The sequence below is a fragment of the Lytechinus variegatus genome, chromosome 3, assembly GCF_018143015.1.
Source record: "Lytechinus variegatus isolate NC3 chromosome 3, Lvar_3.0, whole genome shotgun sequence".
In the NCBI taxonomy this organism is placed as follows: Eukaryota; Metazoa; Echinodermata; class Echinoidea; order Temnopleuroida; family Toxopneustidae; genus Lytechinus; species Lytechinus variegatus.
This window is the reverse complement of record NC_054742.1, coordinates 13,812,016-13,830,058: the sequence shown is the minus strand read 5'-3', so window position 1 is coordinate 13,830,058 and position 18,043 is coordinate 13,812,016. Positions and strand designations below refer to the sequence as shown.

Genomic DNA, 18,043 nt, shown 5'->3' with positions numbered 1-18,043 from the left:
ATCCGATTTTGATGAAATTTTCGACATTTTGCTCAGTGAATTCTACGCTATGTATAAAGATATGAATATTTTCCTTTAATCCCTTTAATGTTATTGCCATCAGAGTCATCATCATTATGATTATTATTCAAAAATAATTGCTGTGATCATATCAATTGCATTTCTTCTGCAGCCAAATTCTCTCGTCATAAACTTAAGATCAGGTAAATAACGGGTCATATTCGTTTTTTTATAACCCAAACCATTAAAAAAATGATTGACATTGTTATGCTTATCAGTATCATATTCAAACTTCTCACAAAGATATGAATCGTTCAATATTCTCATCAAATAAAATAGGAAGAAGCAAAAAATGTGATAACTAAAACTGCCAATAATACGCTTTTATATACCTCTAAATATTTATCTCTTTTTTTCAAAGTGGATGTTTTTCCTATACTAAATCCAACCATTGGTATTTAGAAAATGTAAACGGAGTATGTAAAGCAATATCAGATGTTTTGAGGAAAAGAAAGAAAGGGATAGGGCGAGACAGCTGCCAGTTACATTAACAAAACCGATCAGACTTGGAAATTTTCTGTTTCAGTTAAGAGAATGTTGCATGGATGATCCTACCTCCTAACAAAAATATGGTAAATTCACTGTCCCCCATTCATATACACTCTCAAATGGATTACATCAATGGGTCGTGTGTTCTAGTGGTTTGCACAATGGACTCATAATTGTTGGGTTGTGAGTTTATATCCCCTATTTGCCATTGTCTCAACTTTGATAAAAAGACCTGGGAGTAATTTCTGTCATTCATTAGATCAGCCACTGTGCCTGATTAGCATGAATATGAAATGTTTTCCATGAAATGGACCCAAAATAAAATGATTATTTCCAAAGAAATTGAGCTGTTCCTAACATGCATTTGTGTAGGAATTATGTCTCTATTCATTATCATAATTGTCATCATAGCTCTTATTTCTTGCCTGTGGATCTTTGTTGGGTACTTACCATCAAGATCTTACTTGGCATTGCTGGAATACATGTAGAATTACAGGCAATGGGTAGGAAATTGCTTTTACTGAAAGGAACATCATGAAGACCAAAAGATAAGAAATGTCTTTGATGCATTACTAAACGACTCAATAACACCTTATATTAAGAAGGAATGACAAGGAAGATAACTTGGTACTTTTGTTCTTGACTGAATGCTTGCCATATTGAGTTGAGCTCATATGCCTAACTACTTCTTTCAGTCATCTGACGAACTTTAACCCTATCTAGGCCGGGGTATTTGGGGAGTTCCTATGGCCGGGGGGGGCCTCCCAGGCCCCCCCTAAGATCTCGGCCGTCGACCGCACGGTCGCGCCGAAAATTGGCATGCGGGTTGCCTAGGACATAATCTACAAGTGTTATATATAAGAATAATTGTAGAAGAATTGTGAAAGCAGTTACATTAATCTATTAGTTATTTCCTCTTTAAGAATAGCCTAGAATGATCAAGTACATTCCACAGCATGTTTGTAAAGAACTTTCCAGAATGTCTTTTTATTATGCAGGCCTTGCCTATTTAAAGGCCAAGGAGTTTTATTGTTGAATAGGGAAAAGCCAAACAATAGAATTGTATTGGTAGTGGAAATGAATAGGCTTAGGTATTTTGTTTACCCGTGTTGATTTCAATGAGGTCATTCAAGAATGTTTTAGAAATAAAGAAGCTTCCAGAAGAGTGAATTCTAGAAGCTTGTAGATAAGTTGAAATTTTAGAATGATCTAGAACACTTGTAATTAGTATAAAGCTGCAGATTTTTCAAGATGATCATCACATCATATGAGAGCAGGAGATCACATCACATCATATGAGATCACTTCACCAGATCAGATCAGAGCAGTTTATGCCCACCATCAATGAACTGTTTGCAGTTATTTTGAGAGAGAAATTATCAGTTCTCATCAACATCATCAACCTGTTCAATGAACACGCTTCAACCCATGGATTGCTGAAATTGACTGTTAATCATCATCAACATCGTCTTCACGGACATTTCAACTCGTTGCAGTGACTTTTATTATTCATCGGACTTCAACATCAGTTTCATCATCGCCATCATCAATAAGGAATCTTCCCAGCCTACCTGGAATATATATATATTGGACTATAACCCTGGATTGTACATCAGACACTTCAAGAGATTTATGTAAGATCATTATTTGTTTTATTTATGTATAATTATTTCCTGTAATAAAAAAAAGGGAAATTTAAATTACATCTTGATTGTTATTTGTTGCAGTATCGTAACAAATAATTTTTGGGGGCTTGTCCGGGAAACGGAAACCAAATTTGTACAAGCCAGTTTGAAATTATAAACAGTTTTTCCTGGAAACGAAAACCAATTTGAGACGAAAGTCAATTTGAAACAAATCTCAATTTGAATTGGAAACATTTTGGAAATTTTTGGAAAGTTCTAGAATATACTGTACTGTGTTATTACTTGCTTGTATTTGTATATATTCACTATGGCTTCATTTGATGTTGAAGAATTTCTTGCAAAGACAGAATTGTCATATGATCATTTGAAGTCACTGAAGAAAGATGATTTGATAACAGTTTGTGATCATTTGGGTGTATCTCTAGCCCCAGGTTTAAAGAAGGCAGAGATAATTGACTTGTTAGCTAGTCACATGAAGCTTACAGAGGAGCCTGAAACTTCTATCAAAATGTCAGAGGATGCTCAGATCCAACTGGCAAACATTAAATTGGAAAAAGAGAGAATCAAACAAAACCTTGAGAAGGAAAGAATCAGAGAAAACATTGAAATGGAGAAAATGAGATTGGAGTACCAGTTAAAGTTGAAAGAAATGGAGTTAGCTCATGCAAATACTATCTCTGTTAAAGATAAATCTCCCCAAGGCTTTGATTTGGCGAAAAACATTCGCCTTGTGCCAAAATTTGATGAAGAGGGAGTTGATACATATTTTGTGTCATTTGAAAAAGTGGCCAAGAGATTGAATTGGCCCGAGGAATACTGGACTCTTCTCCTCCAAAGTGTTTTTGTTGGAAAGGCTGCAAAAGTCTATTCTTCGCTCTCTGAAATGCAATCATGTGACTATGCTACAGTAAAAGAAACAATTCTCAATGCATATGAGTTAGTACCAGAAGCGTACAGACATAAATTTAGGAACATGCAAAGACAAACAGGCCAGACGTATGTTGAATTTGCTAGGGAACAAGAAATGATGTTCGATAAGTGGTACAGATCACTGAAAGTTGACAAAGATTTTGTTCACCTTAGGGAAGTTGTCCTCCTAGAAGAATTCAAAAAGAGTCTTCCTTTTGGCATTAAATCTCACTTAGATGACCATAGAGTTACTGAAGTCAGTAAAGCAGCCATAGTAGCTGATGAATTTGAGGTCACACATAAAGGTAGTGGAGATAGGCCTCCTTTCAAGAATTATTGGAAAAAGAAAGGTAAAGGGTCATTTGAATCCCACAATAAACCTAGTGAGGGAAAATATGCAAGCAAGGATAAAGACACTAACAAGAATCAGGCTAGTGCGGGCACAGAATCAACCAAAAGGTCTGAGAGTCGTAGTTCCAAAATTTGTACTCATTGTCATAAATCGGGACATTTGAAAGAATCATGTTGGAAATTGGTTGGAATGCCAACCAAAACTAAGAAAGACATGGGTTTTGTCAAGCAAACAAGTGTTCCCTCGATGGAGTTTGTTCCATCAGAGCCCAATCAAGATGTTGAGAGTGTTTCTCTGGTATTTGCTGATAAAGTCAAACAGGTTGATGAAACTTTTAGAAGTTTTTTGCATGATGGTGAAGTATCCCCTTGTTCGACTGGTGCTGCTGGTAGGTCAGTGGTGATCCTTAGGGATACAGGGGCTGCACAGTCCCTGATGGTGCCAGGGGATTCGGCTCTTCCTCCGGAGAGTTCAGAGAATGCCAACGTCTTAGTTCAAGGTATTGGCCCAAATTTCATGTCGGTTCCTTTGCATAAGGTCGACTTAAAGTGTGACCTAGTTAGTGGTCCTGTGACTGTTGGTGTCGTTCCAGAATTACCCATGAAAGGTGTTGATTTCTTGTTAGGTAACGACTTGGCTGGAGATAAAGTTGTTGCATCTCCAGTGGTTTTGGAAAAGCCCGTTGAGGTAGCTGAAACTGAATTGTTGCAGGAAGATTTTCCAGGGATTTTCCCGGATTGTGTTGTTACTAGGTCTCAGACTCGTAGAGCTGAAAAGGATGATGCGGAATCTGCTGATGTAGAGGAGAGTACTGATGTCTGGTTAGCTGAAACCTTTTTCAAGGATTTGAATGGGGATAGTGTTGAAGGCTCTGTTGCTAACAATGATAGTTTGTTTAGTAAATCCTCCCTAGTACAGGCACAACAGGCAGACCCAGAATTAAAAAGCTTGTCACAGAAAGCATGTTCTGAGGCTGAGGCTGATAAGGTTCCTGAGTGCTTTTATGTCAAAGATGACATTTTGATGAGGAAATGGAGACCTCCCCGGAGACCAGCTGATGAAGATTGGTGTATAATTCACCAGGTTGTAGTTCCTCCTTGTTACCGCACAGATATTCTGAAAATGGCTCATGAGTTACCTATGGCAGGTCATGTCGGTATTCGGAAGACAGAAGATAGAATTATGAGGCATTTCTATTGGCCTAAGATGCACAAAGATGTTGTGCATTTCTGTAAGACATGTCACACATGTCAGATTATTGGTAAGGCACAGCCTTCTATCAAGCCTGCTCCATTGATACCCATTCCTGCATTTGATGAACCTTTTACTAGGGTTCTTGTTGATTGTGTCGGACCCTTACCCAGAACGAGGTCGGGTCACAGATTTCTCCTGACGATTATGGACTTGTCTACACGGTTTCCAGAGGCGATACCTTTGAGGAGTATCACTGCAAAGACAGTGGTGCAGGCGTTAGTGCAGTTTTTCACTAGGTATGGTCTGCCCAAGGAAATTCAATCTGATCAAGGGTCAAATTTCATGTCAGGAATATTTCAGCAAGTTATGAAGGAGTTGGGAATAAAGCAGATCAAGTCCTCTGCTTATCACCCACAGTCCCAAGGAGCGTTAGAACGCTATCATCAGACTTTGAAGACCATGATTAGGGCTTATTGTGAAGACTATCCCGATGACTGGGATAAAGGGATCTCATTCCTACTGTTTGCAACTAGGGATTCCCCGAATGAGTCCACAGGTTTCAGTCCATTTGAATTGGTCTATGGTCATGAGGTTAGGGGTCCTCTAAAGCTTATCAAAGAGAGGTTTATGGTTCAGAATGATGATGTAAACCTTCTAGACTATGTGTCAAAGTTTAGAGAAAGGCTCTCAAAAGCTTGTGATGTGGCTAAGGAACACTTGAAAGAGTCGCAGGGAAAAATGAAAGCTCAAGCTGACAAAAATGCAAAAGAGCGAAGTTTCAAGCCTGGAGACAAAGTATTAGTGTTGTTGCCTTTGCAAGGTGAGCCCTTGAAAGCTAGGTTTAGTGGTCCCTACATAGTCAAAAAGAAATTGAATGATGTCAACTATGTGATCAGTACCCCTGATCGAAGAAAGTCTCAAAGAGTTTGTCATGTAAACATGTTGAAAGAATACTTTGAGCGAGAGGCTAGTCAGCCAATAGGTACAACACAGGTCAAAGAAGAAAAACATGTAAATGTACATGAAGAAGAATGTTATGGAAAGACAGATAATGAATTGTCTTATACAGATGTATCCAAGAACGAACCATGTGGTATAAAGTTATCTAACTCAGAGATGTTAGGAAACATGGATGAGGCATTAAAACACCTGCCTGAAGATCAAAGAAATGATATATCTGGCCTGTTAAGAGGATATGAGAATGTATGTAAAGACAAACCAGGTCGTACACCTTTAACTGTACATGACGTAGACATAGGCGATGTAAGACCTATCAAACAGAATCCTTATAGGCTCAATCCAAGCAAGTTGGAAATGGTGAATAAGGAAATACAGTTTATGTTAGATAATGACATAATCGAACCGAGTCAGAGTAGTTGGAGTTCTCCCATTGTAATGGTTCCAAAGCCAGACGGCTCTCAGAGATTTTGCATTGATTACCGAAAGGTAAATGCAGTAACTAAGACTGACTCGTATCCAATTCCTAGGTTAGAAGATTGTATTGACAGGGTTGGAAATTCTGCCTATATCACAAAGATAGACTTGCTTAAAGGATATTGGCAAGTGCCACTGACTGACCGAGCCAAAGAGATATCAGCCTTTGTTACACCTGAAGGCTTGTTTCAATGCAAAGTCATGCCTTTTGGAATGAAAAATGCACCAGCAACCTTCCAAAGGTTGACAAATCAAGTGATTGCCGGACTTGACAATTGTGTCGTATACATAGACGACATCCTAGTATACAGTGATACTTGGAATGATCATCTGAATCATTTGCGAGCACTGTTTGACAGGCTGGACAAAGCCAATCTAGTAGTGAATCTGATGAAGAGTGAATTTGCCAAGGCAAAGGTCACAAGCTATCTTAGACTTCCCAATTCCCACAACTAAGAAAGAATTGCTCAGATTCTTAGGTATGAGTGGCTTCTACAGGAAATTTGTTCCAAATTTCAGTACAGTGGTTAGTCCTCTGACAAACCTGCTGAAGGCAAAAGTGAAGTATGTTTGGTCTGACGAATGTCAAAGATCATTTGAGAAATTAAAGGCCATTTTGGTGAATGAGCCTGTTTTGGCAGCTCCAAACTTCACAAAGCCATTCAAAGTAGCTATTGATGCATGTGATGTTGGAGTAGGAGCAGTATTGCTCCAAGAAGATGAAGAAGGCATCGAAAAACCAGTGTGCTACTTCTCTAAGAAACTCAATTGGTTTCAAAAGAAATACTCAACTATTGAAAAAGAGGCCCTGAGTCTCGTACTAGCCCTTCAGCAGTTTGAGGTGTATCTAACCAATGGAGAGATTACAGTCTATACAGATCACAATCCTCTTGTGTTTTTGGAGAAATTTAAAACAAAGAATCAAAGACTGTATAGATGGAGCCTAATGCTCCAACCATTCCCTTTGAAAATTGTACACATAAAGGGAAAGAATAATGTAATTGCTGATGCTCTATCAAGAGTATAAAAAGTGACATTATTCATGATTTTGACCAAGTGTGTCATTTGAAGAAAACATCTTTGATGTTCATTTATTTTAACATGTTCGTTAAGTACTATATCTTTGTACACGATAACTGTAAATGATTTATCAAGATGACTTTGAGCAGTTAAAAGAAAAAAAAGTAATCTTAAAGAAACCTTTACTACGGTAAAGCTTTCTTTTCCCCGGTGGGGGAGGTGTTATATATAAGAATAATTGTAGAAGAATTGTGAAAGCAGTTACATTAATCTATTAGTTATTTCCTCTTTAAGAATAGCCTAGAATGATCAAGTACATTCCACAGCATGTTTGTAAAGAACTTTCCAGAATGTCTTTTTATTATGCAGGCCTTGCCTATTTAAAGGCCAAGGAGTTTTATTGTTGAATAGGGAAAAGCCAAACAATAGAATTGTATTGGTAGTGGAAATGAATAGGCTTAGGTATTTTGTTTACCCATGTTGATTTCAATGAGGTCATTCAAGAATGTTTTAGAAATAAAGAAGCTTCCAGAAGAGTGAATTCTAGAAGCTTGTAGATAAGTTGAAATTTTAGAATGATCTAGAACACTTGTAATTAGTATAAAGCTGCAGATTTTTCAAGATGATCATCACATCATATGAGAGCAGGAGATCACATCACATCATATGAGATCACTTCACCAGATCAGATCAGAGCAGTTTATGCCCACCATCAATGAACTGTTTGCAGTTATTTTGAGAGAGAAATTATCAGTTCTCATCAACATCATCAACCTGTTCAATGAACACGCTTCAACCCATGGATTGCTGAAATTGACTGTTAATCATCATCAACATCGTCTTCACGGACATTTCAACTCGTTGCAGTGACTTTTATTATTCATCGGACTTCAACATCAGTTTCATCATCGCCATCATCAATAAGGAATCTTCCCAGCCTACCTGGAATATATATATATTGGACTATAACCCTGGATTGTACATCAGACACTTCAAGAGATTTATGTAAGATCATTATTTGTTTTATTTATGTATAATTATTTCCTGTAATAAAAAAAAGGGAAATTTAAATTACATCTTGATTGTTATTTGTTGCAGTATCGTAACACAAGTTTGTATAGTAATTTATTTCATGCGAATCGCTATTAAGTGATTATGCTAATTTATGCGTAATTAGTATGCGAAATCATACTTTTTCCTCTAACTCCCTAAATAAAGCTCCAAATGTACTAATTTTTGGTATAGAAACTCTTTGTGGTGTCCTTAGCAAGTGTACATGAAAAAATTGTGATAGCAAATCATTTTCTTATGTATTATATTGTTTTTTGCAATTTCTTATGTATTTCTATGTTTTTTTACCTTTTGTTTTTCATTGTTTTTTCAATGAAATTTGTTGGGGACTCTTCTGTGATCATAAAAAGCATAAAATGAATACATTTAGACTAGCAAAACTAAAAATAATCATACATTTATGAATTTTGCATTGACTTTGTACACGAAATCATGTTTTTGAGCAATTTTCGGTCTGACATGCACTTACATAATGTTGCGTAATTTCGGAACCACGTACCCGGGTGAAACAAAATTGGTCTCAAAAGTTGCGCAAGACTTGAAAGTAAAAAGTCAGCGAGCGGCGCGGTCAAAAAATTTCGCACGGCGAAAATATCGCGCGATTTGTTGAGGGGGGCCTCCGAGGCCCCCCCCGGCCTAGATAGGGTTAAAGAAAGGTAGCTCATTAATCCTGAGTCATGCATAAAACAAATGAAAATTCAAATGATTGTATAAAATTTACATATAATCAATACATTATTACATGTTTATAAGGAGCAATTCTTTTTATTAGGAGAACTCAATTGCTCCTTCCATTTTGCCAATTTCCTTCATTTTGGCCAACCATTTTCCCTAGGTCAATGGTTGCTGAAAAATGATAAATAATTTGTCATTAATATGGTGTCATGATAGAGAGGATAGATATTAATATGAAGAAAAATATATCATTCACAATTTGAAAAAAAATTGACAGCTTTTCTCAAAATATACAATGTTTGTGAAAAACGCAATATACAATTTTTGCACTAGTCAAGAACTTATTGGATAATTATGTATCTCTTTGGAAACAATTTTTTGTGGGAAAATATGCAAACAGTAATATTTGCCCAAGTGTTGTAAATGGTTGTTGAATTACATGGGATACGCAAACTGTCACATGATTGGGAATATACCTTGAAGGATTAAATATTCTCAATGAAGATGATACAAACAATGATGACAACCACTTTCATTTTATTCCAACCATGAGGTCCATGTTCCAATTATAGTCAAAACTCTTCACATAAATTCAGGCTTTTTCATGCCAATTCATTTACACTAAAGTACCATTCAAGAAAATGTAATTTCCTAAGTATCATTGTATTTTCCATTTTAAAGTGTTTATATTTTTTCATTTTTATTATATTTGCATATTTAAAATTAATTTATTTTCACTTGTTTAAAATTGTTTTTATCTTGGCAATAACAGTTATTAGGCTATCCACTTACTCATACTATACAATACAGGGCTCTTAAACATAATAAGCTCTTCAGTTCATTCTTAACTTTTTATTTCATCTCTTAAAACAAGTACATATTCGTTATTTAATGAAAATTTGTGTAATTACATAAGCACATCATTGTGCACAAATAAGAATTTTAACAAAGTAAAGCCACTAATTTCCTATATAAGAAAAAATTAAGATTTATGATTTATAATTATATTTAAAACAGATGACAAGTATAAGGTAGAACAAACACAAAAACAATAACACAATAACAAGTACATGAATTCATGTATTGCAGGATGGGCAGAATACTGTTATCATTTCAATAATCTTATTTGTAAGTTTATATTTCGTTTTCTAGAATATGGGAGCTGATTCAGAAAGGTATGGATGGTTTTACACACAAATCACTCTTTTTCTGTAATGAACAAATGTACATCTAATTTTGTCTATATAGTTTCTTCAGACAGGCTGTGGTCTATCTATCAACACTCATGCCAATATAAGTTATTATTATTGGCAGACTTGTGAAAGAATGAGTTGTATTGATGTGAATGATGTTTTTTGGGGTATGATCAGGTGTTTTCTTTTGATATGTTTTAATTATCCACCTTGGCCTTTAAAAGAGCATTTTCCTGATTTCTGCCTAGTGTTTGCGTGGGTGTGTGGGTGTGGGTCTGAGTATTTGAGAGAGAGAGGGGGCTAGGAAGAGAGAAAGAGATAGAATAGAATGTTGGGGTAGAGAATTCATTTACAGTGAAGTAGGCACACAGTTCAAATGATAAAAGTATAAATCTTGTTTCATTTTGTTTAGTATTGAGGCAGTGATTATGAATCATGTCATTTTCGTAAATTACATTACCATTTTTATGAACTGAAATGTGATGAAGAAATTTGTGTATATTTAACATCCTTGATATTGGCCTTTTTCCAAGACATGTGTGCAAAGTCTCTTTTGAGAAACTTATCCAATGACCTTGTCATTGAGAACTACCAGTGTGTCTCGATTTGGACATTCATTGCAAAGACACTCAAATGGCAATAAGATAAATTTAGGGGGAAAAACAAGTATGTTAAATGCAGTAGATGCCATCAATGGAGATCCATTATTATGCACCTGTTCTGTTAACCATATCATTTCTTGTTTCTTACCTAAATTCTTTGAAAATGGCGCAACACTAAAACCAGTTGATGCCAAATTACCAGTCTCTTGCGAACCTTATGATTTTTAATCAAGAAAATGAGCTATCATAATGAATAGGACTCAGTTTATTCTTTCTATTCTTTATCATAATTATGTCTAGATGTCAGGCCAGCTGTGCATTCTTGTCATCACTCATAGCATTAATTCTTCAGAATGATTATAATTCTTCATCAGAGGAGCTTTCTCTTGATAAGATCATTACCATGGCAATTGATGTTGGAAGGAAGCACCTAATCCATGAAGAACATCATCATATGTTCAACAAATACTGTTCTGTATCATGTATTGACAGGTATGTTTAACAAAGTCACTTTCATGTTGTTTTGATTAATAGATACTATACTTAAATGTATTTTCTCTTTTTCTTTATTTCTTTCTTTTGTTTTTTTGTTTGTTCTTCATTTCTTTCTTGATTTCTTTCTTTATTTCTCTTTCTATTTCTTTTTTTTTTCTTTCTTCACTTGTTCATTCATTCGTTCTTTATATCTCTCTTATTTTCTTTATTATTATTTCTTTCTTTCTTTCCTTCCTTCCTTCCTTCCTTCCTCCCTCCCTCCTTTTCTTCCTTTCTTCCATTCTTTGTCTATTTATTTCTTTCTTCTTCCCCTATTCATTCTTTTCTAAGACCTAGAGCACTTTTACATTTCTGACTCATACATGATGATGAGATTGATAATTGTAATGTATTGGTGAAATGATTAATTCTCACTATCATTGTTTGTTTCTTATCAACAGTTTGAGATCTCTTGATAATAACAAGCCAAGTCACACGTTTAGACCAGTGGCCACTTGCATAACAGCTCTTAAGATGTCTAGGAATACAAACTTCAGGTATGACAAAGAACACTTGATATGCAAATAACTACAGACAATTTTTACGCCCAAATCACAGTAATTATCCTTATTTGGTTTAATGGGAATTTCAAAAAGTTTTTTCAAGCAAATTCATCTACAATGCTGGAAGTGTTTTGAACTATTAAGTTAAAGGACAAGTCCACTCTAACAAAAAGCTGATTTGAATACAAAGAGAAAAATCAAACAAGCATAACACTGAAAATTTTATCAAAATCGGATGTAAAATAAGAAAGTTATAACATTTTAAAGTTTTGCTTAATTTCTCAAAACAGTTATATGCACATCCTGTTCAGTATGCAAATGAGGGGGACCGATGACATCACCCACTCACTATTTCTTTTGTATTTTATTATATGAAATATGAAATATTTCGATTTTCCTGTCATTGTCATGTGTCATTCCTCCCTGAACACATGGAATTCAAAATTTTGTGGTTCAAGCAAGGGGGTCCTAATTGTCGAATTCGAAAAATCGAAATATTGTATTATTCAGACAATAAAAAACAAAAGAAAAAGTGAGTGAGTGACATCATCAACTCTCTCATTTACATATCACTGAATTGAACTGTTTTGTGAAAAATAAGCGAAACTTTAAAATGTCATAACTTTCTTACTTTACATCAGATTTTGATGAAGTTTTCAGCATTATTCATGTTTGAGTTTTCTGTATTTATTTAAATCAACATTTTTCTGGGGTGGACTTGACCTTAAAACATAAGTTTTGTAGATGCATTTCTGAAAGTCACCTTGAGCTCATTATTATTATGCTTAGTACAAAATTTAATCATAAGTATTTCTGAGAACTATACTTCTTTAGCTCTCCAAAATTCAAATACATATATTTGCAATATCCCTACTAAGATGGGAAAAACTGTGAAACAACTGTGATGATAGTGTTGTTAAAAACTTATCAATCTAATGGATTACCAGTATTTATGAGAATGATTGTCCTTTTGTCCTTCCAGTAATGAATGTACATGTATATCAGGGAGTTGTCTAGATATGCCTATTGGCTTTTTGTTACTCCCTCACATCCCATTCATTATACCCCCGCCAAATGAAGTACGTCAACACGCATGTGTCAGAAATTGTATTTCCATGGTAATGGTGCATTTTGGCAAAAATAAGATAAAAATCTTGCAGTTCACACTCCGTCCTCAGTTTTTAACCGATTCTCATGAAATTTGGTGCACTCATTGGTATTGACATAAAGATGTGCAAAGCATGTATTTTGTGTGTGTCAGAAATCATGTTGTCATTGTAGCAACATATTATATGAAAGAAATCAGGTAAAAAACTTGCAGTTTCATCAATTTTCAAACAATTCTCATATTTCGCTCACACATCTTGTTGGAAATCTTGTAACATGGTAACAATATATTGTATGTAAAGAATTAGGTAAAAATCTTGTGGTTTGAACTAATTCATCAGTATTTAACCAATTCTCATATTTTGCTCACACATAGGTCGAGGGGTACATATTGGCAGGACATATTTTTTCCCATGTGTTGCAAACTGTTGCCATGGTAACAGCATAGGGTGGGGGTATCACCTTCAGTGATAGTTTTAGTTACCTTATGTATTGTAATTCTGTCCAAACTTTAAAATTATTATTTCTATTTTTATACTCTGTTATTATGGAATCTTTTGATTGTTTTGATCCAATATACTCTAGCTTGTTTGCTTTTTTAGAGATGTGAAAAAAAAATGAATTTGAATTTTGTCATCTTGCTCCATTCAGGTTATTGCAACATGAAAAAGCAATGTACTTGGTCTCATACTCACAGAGAAACCAGGCCAAGCAAAAATTAAAGATGGTTTTCATTTTCCCTTTAAATTCCCTTTCTTTTTGTCCCAAGTTCAAAATTTTTAGGTATTTTTACCTGCTCTTAAGGGCCTTCTTCGCAATTATGCAAAAGGCAATATTTCTATACATTAAGAAAAGGCCATAGAAAGTGGGAGATAATGTGATAATAATAATATGTCCATTTATATAGCACTGTTACTATGTGAATATACTCAACTGTGCTTTTGATACGTGGTATATGATACGTGGTATCATATTATTACCCCAGATGCATTCTATCAGCATTGTCACTAAAGACTGCGGTTTCACCTGATTCTGTTTAATTCCAGTATTTTATTTGCAAACACATAAGGAAACTGGACATGCATGCATGATAAACAGTGAAATAAAGAGATGCACTTTACGCAATTTTTAAAAAATCTTTTGCTGTTTTCTTTTTTTCATATTATTTTTATATTATTAATGTTAATTGATATTGGTCTTCCAATTCATTTTTCTGACTTTGTTCATACATTCTCTTTGTGCATTATTTTATTAACAGGTCATTGATAACACAGATTGCAATGCAAGGAGGTGACAGTACCTATAATGCATCTGTAGCTGGTGCTGTTTTAGGCTGTTGGTTTGGCTTCAAGAATCTTCCTCCCTCTTGGGTGAAGTGCTTCAAAAAGAGTCATACCACATGGCTTGATGTTAAGATCAATGCTCTATTAGACATGATGGGGCTTCCATAATTTTTTTTCTTAGGTTGTCAGGATAGTCATTTCAGATGTAAGATATGGCTGCAAGGGTTTACAGGGATCACTAATGGAAAGGTCAGTTAAGAGTATGCAATTTCATAAAGGTAGTGAACTGTTTTTCTAGTTTAGGACATTTCATTTGTGTAGATTAAATCCGTTTTATGAGGCTTCTAGATCTTTTGCTTCATACCATATATTAGAATTAATAATAAATCCTCATTTATATGAAAATGTATTCAAATGCATCAAAACTTTTTAAAGATTTTTGAAATCTTTATTTTTATCAAATTATTATTTTCATATAGAAGAGATTTTTTTTCTCTTCCAATTTATGTTCTATTTCTTTTGTTTATATACTCAAGCTGTATGTGAAGTTGGGTATCGAGTGTATGCATTAATTTACTTTCTTGATTTGTACTTTTAAGAATTTTAGCTATTTTATTGCCTAAGATTTGTAAAGCACAATGGCTGTCATATTTATCACTCCAAATATCATGGCACAAGTTCTTTTTTTGTTTGTGTGTAAAATTTTGCTTTTCAATCATATCATATGCAGGTTATTCGATTTGCATGATATTTAGGTATTTTCTTAACAATGGAAAATCAGAAGACTGATAAAAATAGAAATATTTGAAAAAAAATGTGAAAAGAGAATATATTGAATTTTAAGGATATAATTTTTAATAGTATTATGTAATTTATTTTTATATTGGCATTGGCTTTACTCTTGTCTTTAATCTTGCCTTTGATCTTGTTTATGCTTGATTTATTTGTCTTATCTTTTAAATGAACCAGTCAATCAGGAAGAGGGATCTGTACAGTTTGGACACCTCAATCTTTGATGTCTTATGGTGTAAGTTTTGTTGTCAGTTTTATAAGGAAGGGGGTTGTAGGGTGGCATGACTCATCTCTCTCTTTTTTATATGCCTGCCATATGGGACATATTATCCATCATGCTCGATGTCCGACCGTCTGTCCTTTCGTCTGTCTTATATACTAGTATATATATATATATATGTATTTTTTTTTTGAGCTTGCCAGCAGTAAGAAATGTTGAAAACAATGAGTGTTTTTAACAATTTTGATTTGTTATAATTGTACTATCATCACATATACAATTTCCTTCTTTTTTCTACCATGCCAGGTATTTTAGATAGTGGGCACATCGAGTATAATTATATGTTCTTTAGAACCTCTCTTACAACTCCTGGAATGCATTCATTTCTTCAGGCCTGTGGCTTAATAAGCCTGATGTATTGTTGATTGTATTTAAAAAAATATATTTTTTTCAGAAATAAAAACTAGGCATATTTAAAATCAAGAAATGTAAAATTTTGTGTAGTTATATTTCATGAGTAAAAAAAGGTATGTTGCATAATTGTAAAAAGATAGGGCTCTTAATATGTGCTCTCCTTCACATGCATTTTTTGTATTGATTTACAAATGTAACAAACTACTTTTTCATACATATTTTAGATTTACAATTTGTTGTTGAAACAAAATTAATACTGTATTTCCTACTGAGAAATCAAATTATCATAAAATTATCATATATTTATTGTATTGATGTTGGTGTATAGTTCTTGGTTGATTAAAAAAAAATATCATTTTACATTTGATCACATGAATGTCTTAAATTTCTTTATGTTGATATTTATATGCATGATACCTCATTCTAGTTAATCTTTCTCATTGAACTTTGAAATTTATTTTGTTTTCTTATTTTAGATGGTTATAGAAGTGTATGTGCTAATCCAAACCTCAGTCTTGTCGATTTGGAAGATATGTATTACCATTATTCTGATATGGTTGGCTATACTTTGGAACAGTTTATTTCCATTTGTAATAAATATCAACATTTTCCATTGTTTTTCTTTCAGATAATTACATTCAACCATAGAAATATTATGTATACTAATATAATATGTTGATCATGGAGTTAAGTTGTGCAATATCTATGTTTGATTTTAAAGGATAAGATATTGATCAGTGGTTTTGTTGTCTCACCTGCATAGCAGAGCGAGACTATAGGCGCTGCTTTTCCTATGGCGGCGGCATCAACACCAGATCTTGGCCAAAGGTTAAGTTTGTGAAATGATAACATAACTTAGAAAGTGTATGGATCAAGCTCATGAAACTTGGACATAAGGTTAATCAAGTATTACTTAAAATCCTCCCTGAGTTTCAGGTCACATGACCAATTTCAATGGTCATTTAGTGTCAATGAACGTTGGCCAAGTTGGGGGTATTTGTTAAATTACCATGATAACTTTGAAAGTTTATGGATCTGATTCATTAAACTTGGACATAAGAGTAATCAATTATCACTTACATGTAGCATCCTGTGCGAGTTTCAAGTCGCATGACAAAGGTAATTTAAGGTCAATGAACTTTGGCCAAGTTGGGGGTATTTGTTGAAATACCATCATAACTTGATAAATTTATGGATCTGATTCATAAAACATAGACATAAGAGTAATCAAGTATCATTGAACATCCTTTGTGAGTTTCAAGTCACATGACCATGGTCATAGGTCATTAAGGTCAATGAACTTTGGCCATGTTGGAGGTAATGATTAAATTGCTGTCATAACTTTTTATAGTTTATGAATTGTGGACATATGGATAATCAATTTTGTGAATAATTACTTTATAGTAGATTTCCAAGTCAGCACTGTGGCTATATTGAATCGCTTAATGCAGGCGAGGCTGCCAGATGTGCTCCACTTGATGATGATATTTGACAGAACCAGACTCTGACAATTATCTTCTGTACAAGACAATCATGCATACATGTTACCTGTTGTATGGGTGAAATATTGAACAAGACATACTTGTTTCCATGTTGAGTCATTTTTTAAATCAGGAAGAAGTGATTTCGCTCAGCTTTTATTGATTGATGCTATTGTTCGTGATTCACAGCTTCCTTTAGTTTTTTGCTAACAATGGTGCTTCCAAAGTAGAATGTGAAAATTATGCATTGCCAAATAGTTTGAAATTTTATGTGAAGCAGCTTTTGTCTTTGTTTTTAGATTTGTATAATTTTTGTAAGGTGATAGAAAATATATAAATGATCTATAAATCACTTTAGATATTTTTACTTTGTTTTTACTTGCGTGTTTATGATTTCTTACATTATCATTACACTATGGTACCGATGTCCATGTGACGTTTCATCTCCTAACTTAATTCATATATCAAAGTTAGTATGAAGTAAGGGGATACCATTCGTTTCAAGGTCCTCTGAGATGAACCATTGAGAAGTTGAACATATCTAAAAAGTTTTCTCTTTATATTCTACATTTGGTTGATTCCCCCTATGTAATTGGACGCATGGAAAACCGACTCGAAGTGACAATACTCCTCGTCGTTTTGTGAACTAATAAGGAAATGTTTGAAGTAGCTGTTTACACATGGCTGCGGCGGTTACACCTCATTAATATGATATATAATATCAATTATAATAAGATTAATGATAATGATGATAATGATATTTGTAATGAGCAAAATCTCTGAAAATATTTCAGTTGCTTAAGAAGCATAAGAACATAAGGAGTGTTTGGGAATTCAGGAAAGAAATGAGGAAAAAGGGGGTTGATACTGACAGAGAAAATATAGAGAGGAGGGAAGAAAAGGGGATCAATAAAAATATGACAAAACCGTTATGAATCGAGACTCTACTTCAAGAATTTTTTGTTACCGTCCTCCATATCTAAGGGTTTCCAAGATTCATGTTTATCAGGTAGAATGAAAGCTTGATCCTGATAATATATGAACCATTTTATGAATGTGGGAGA

General features: G+C 34.2%; 1 protein-coding gene across 2 annotated transcripts in view; it reads left to right on the top strand.

Annotated features, from left to right (window-relative positions):
• The window catches only part of LOC121410271, a 34,074-nt gene extending 17,522 nt beyond the window's left edge, over positions 1-16,552 (top strand). Inside the window, exons 8-11 of one of the 2 annotated variants that reach the window (XR_005969305.1) lie at positions 10,946-11,137; positions 11,581-11,676; positions 14,048-14,350; positions 15,042-16,552. Coding sequence is in view for 1 of the 2 variants with exons in the window: in XM_041602235.1 (XP_041458169.1) it covers positions 10,946-11,137; positions 11,581-11,676; positions 14,048-14,240 (481 nt within the window). In the remaining variant the exon portion in view is untranslated. Of the gene's footprint in view, positions 1-10,945; positions 11,138-11,580; positions 11,677-14,047; positions 14,527-15,041 lie in introns of those variants that run through there. The other variant, XM_041602235.1, reaches the window with a different exon arrangement.
• The last annotated feature ends 1,491 nt before the right edge of the window (positions 16,553-18,043 follow it).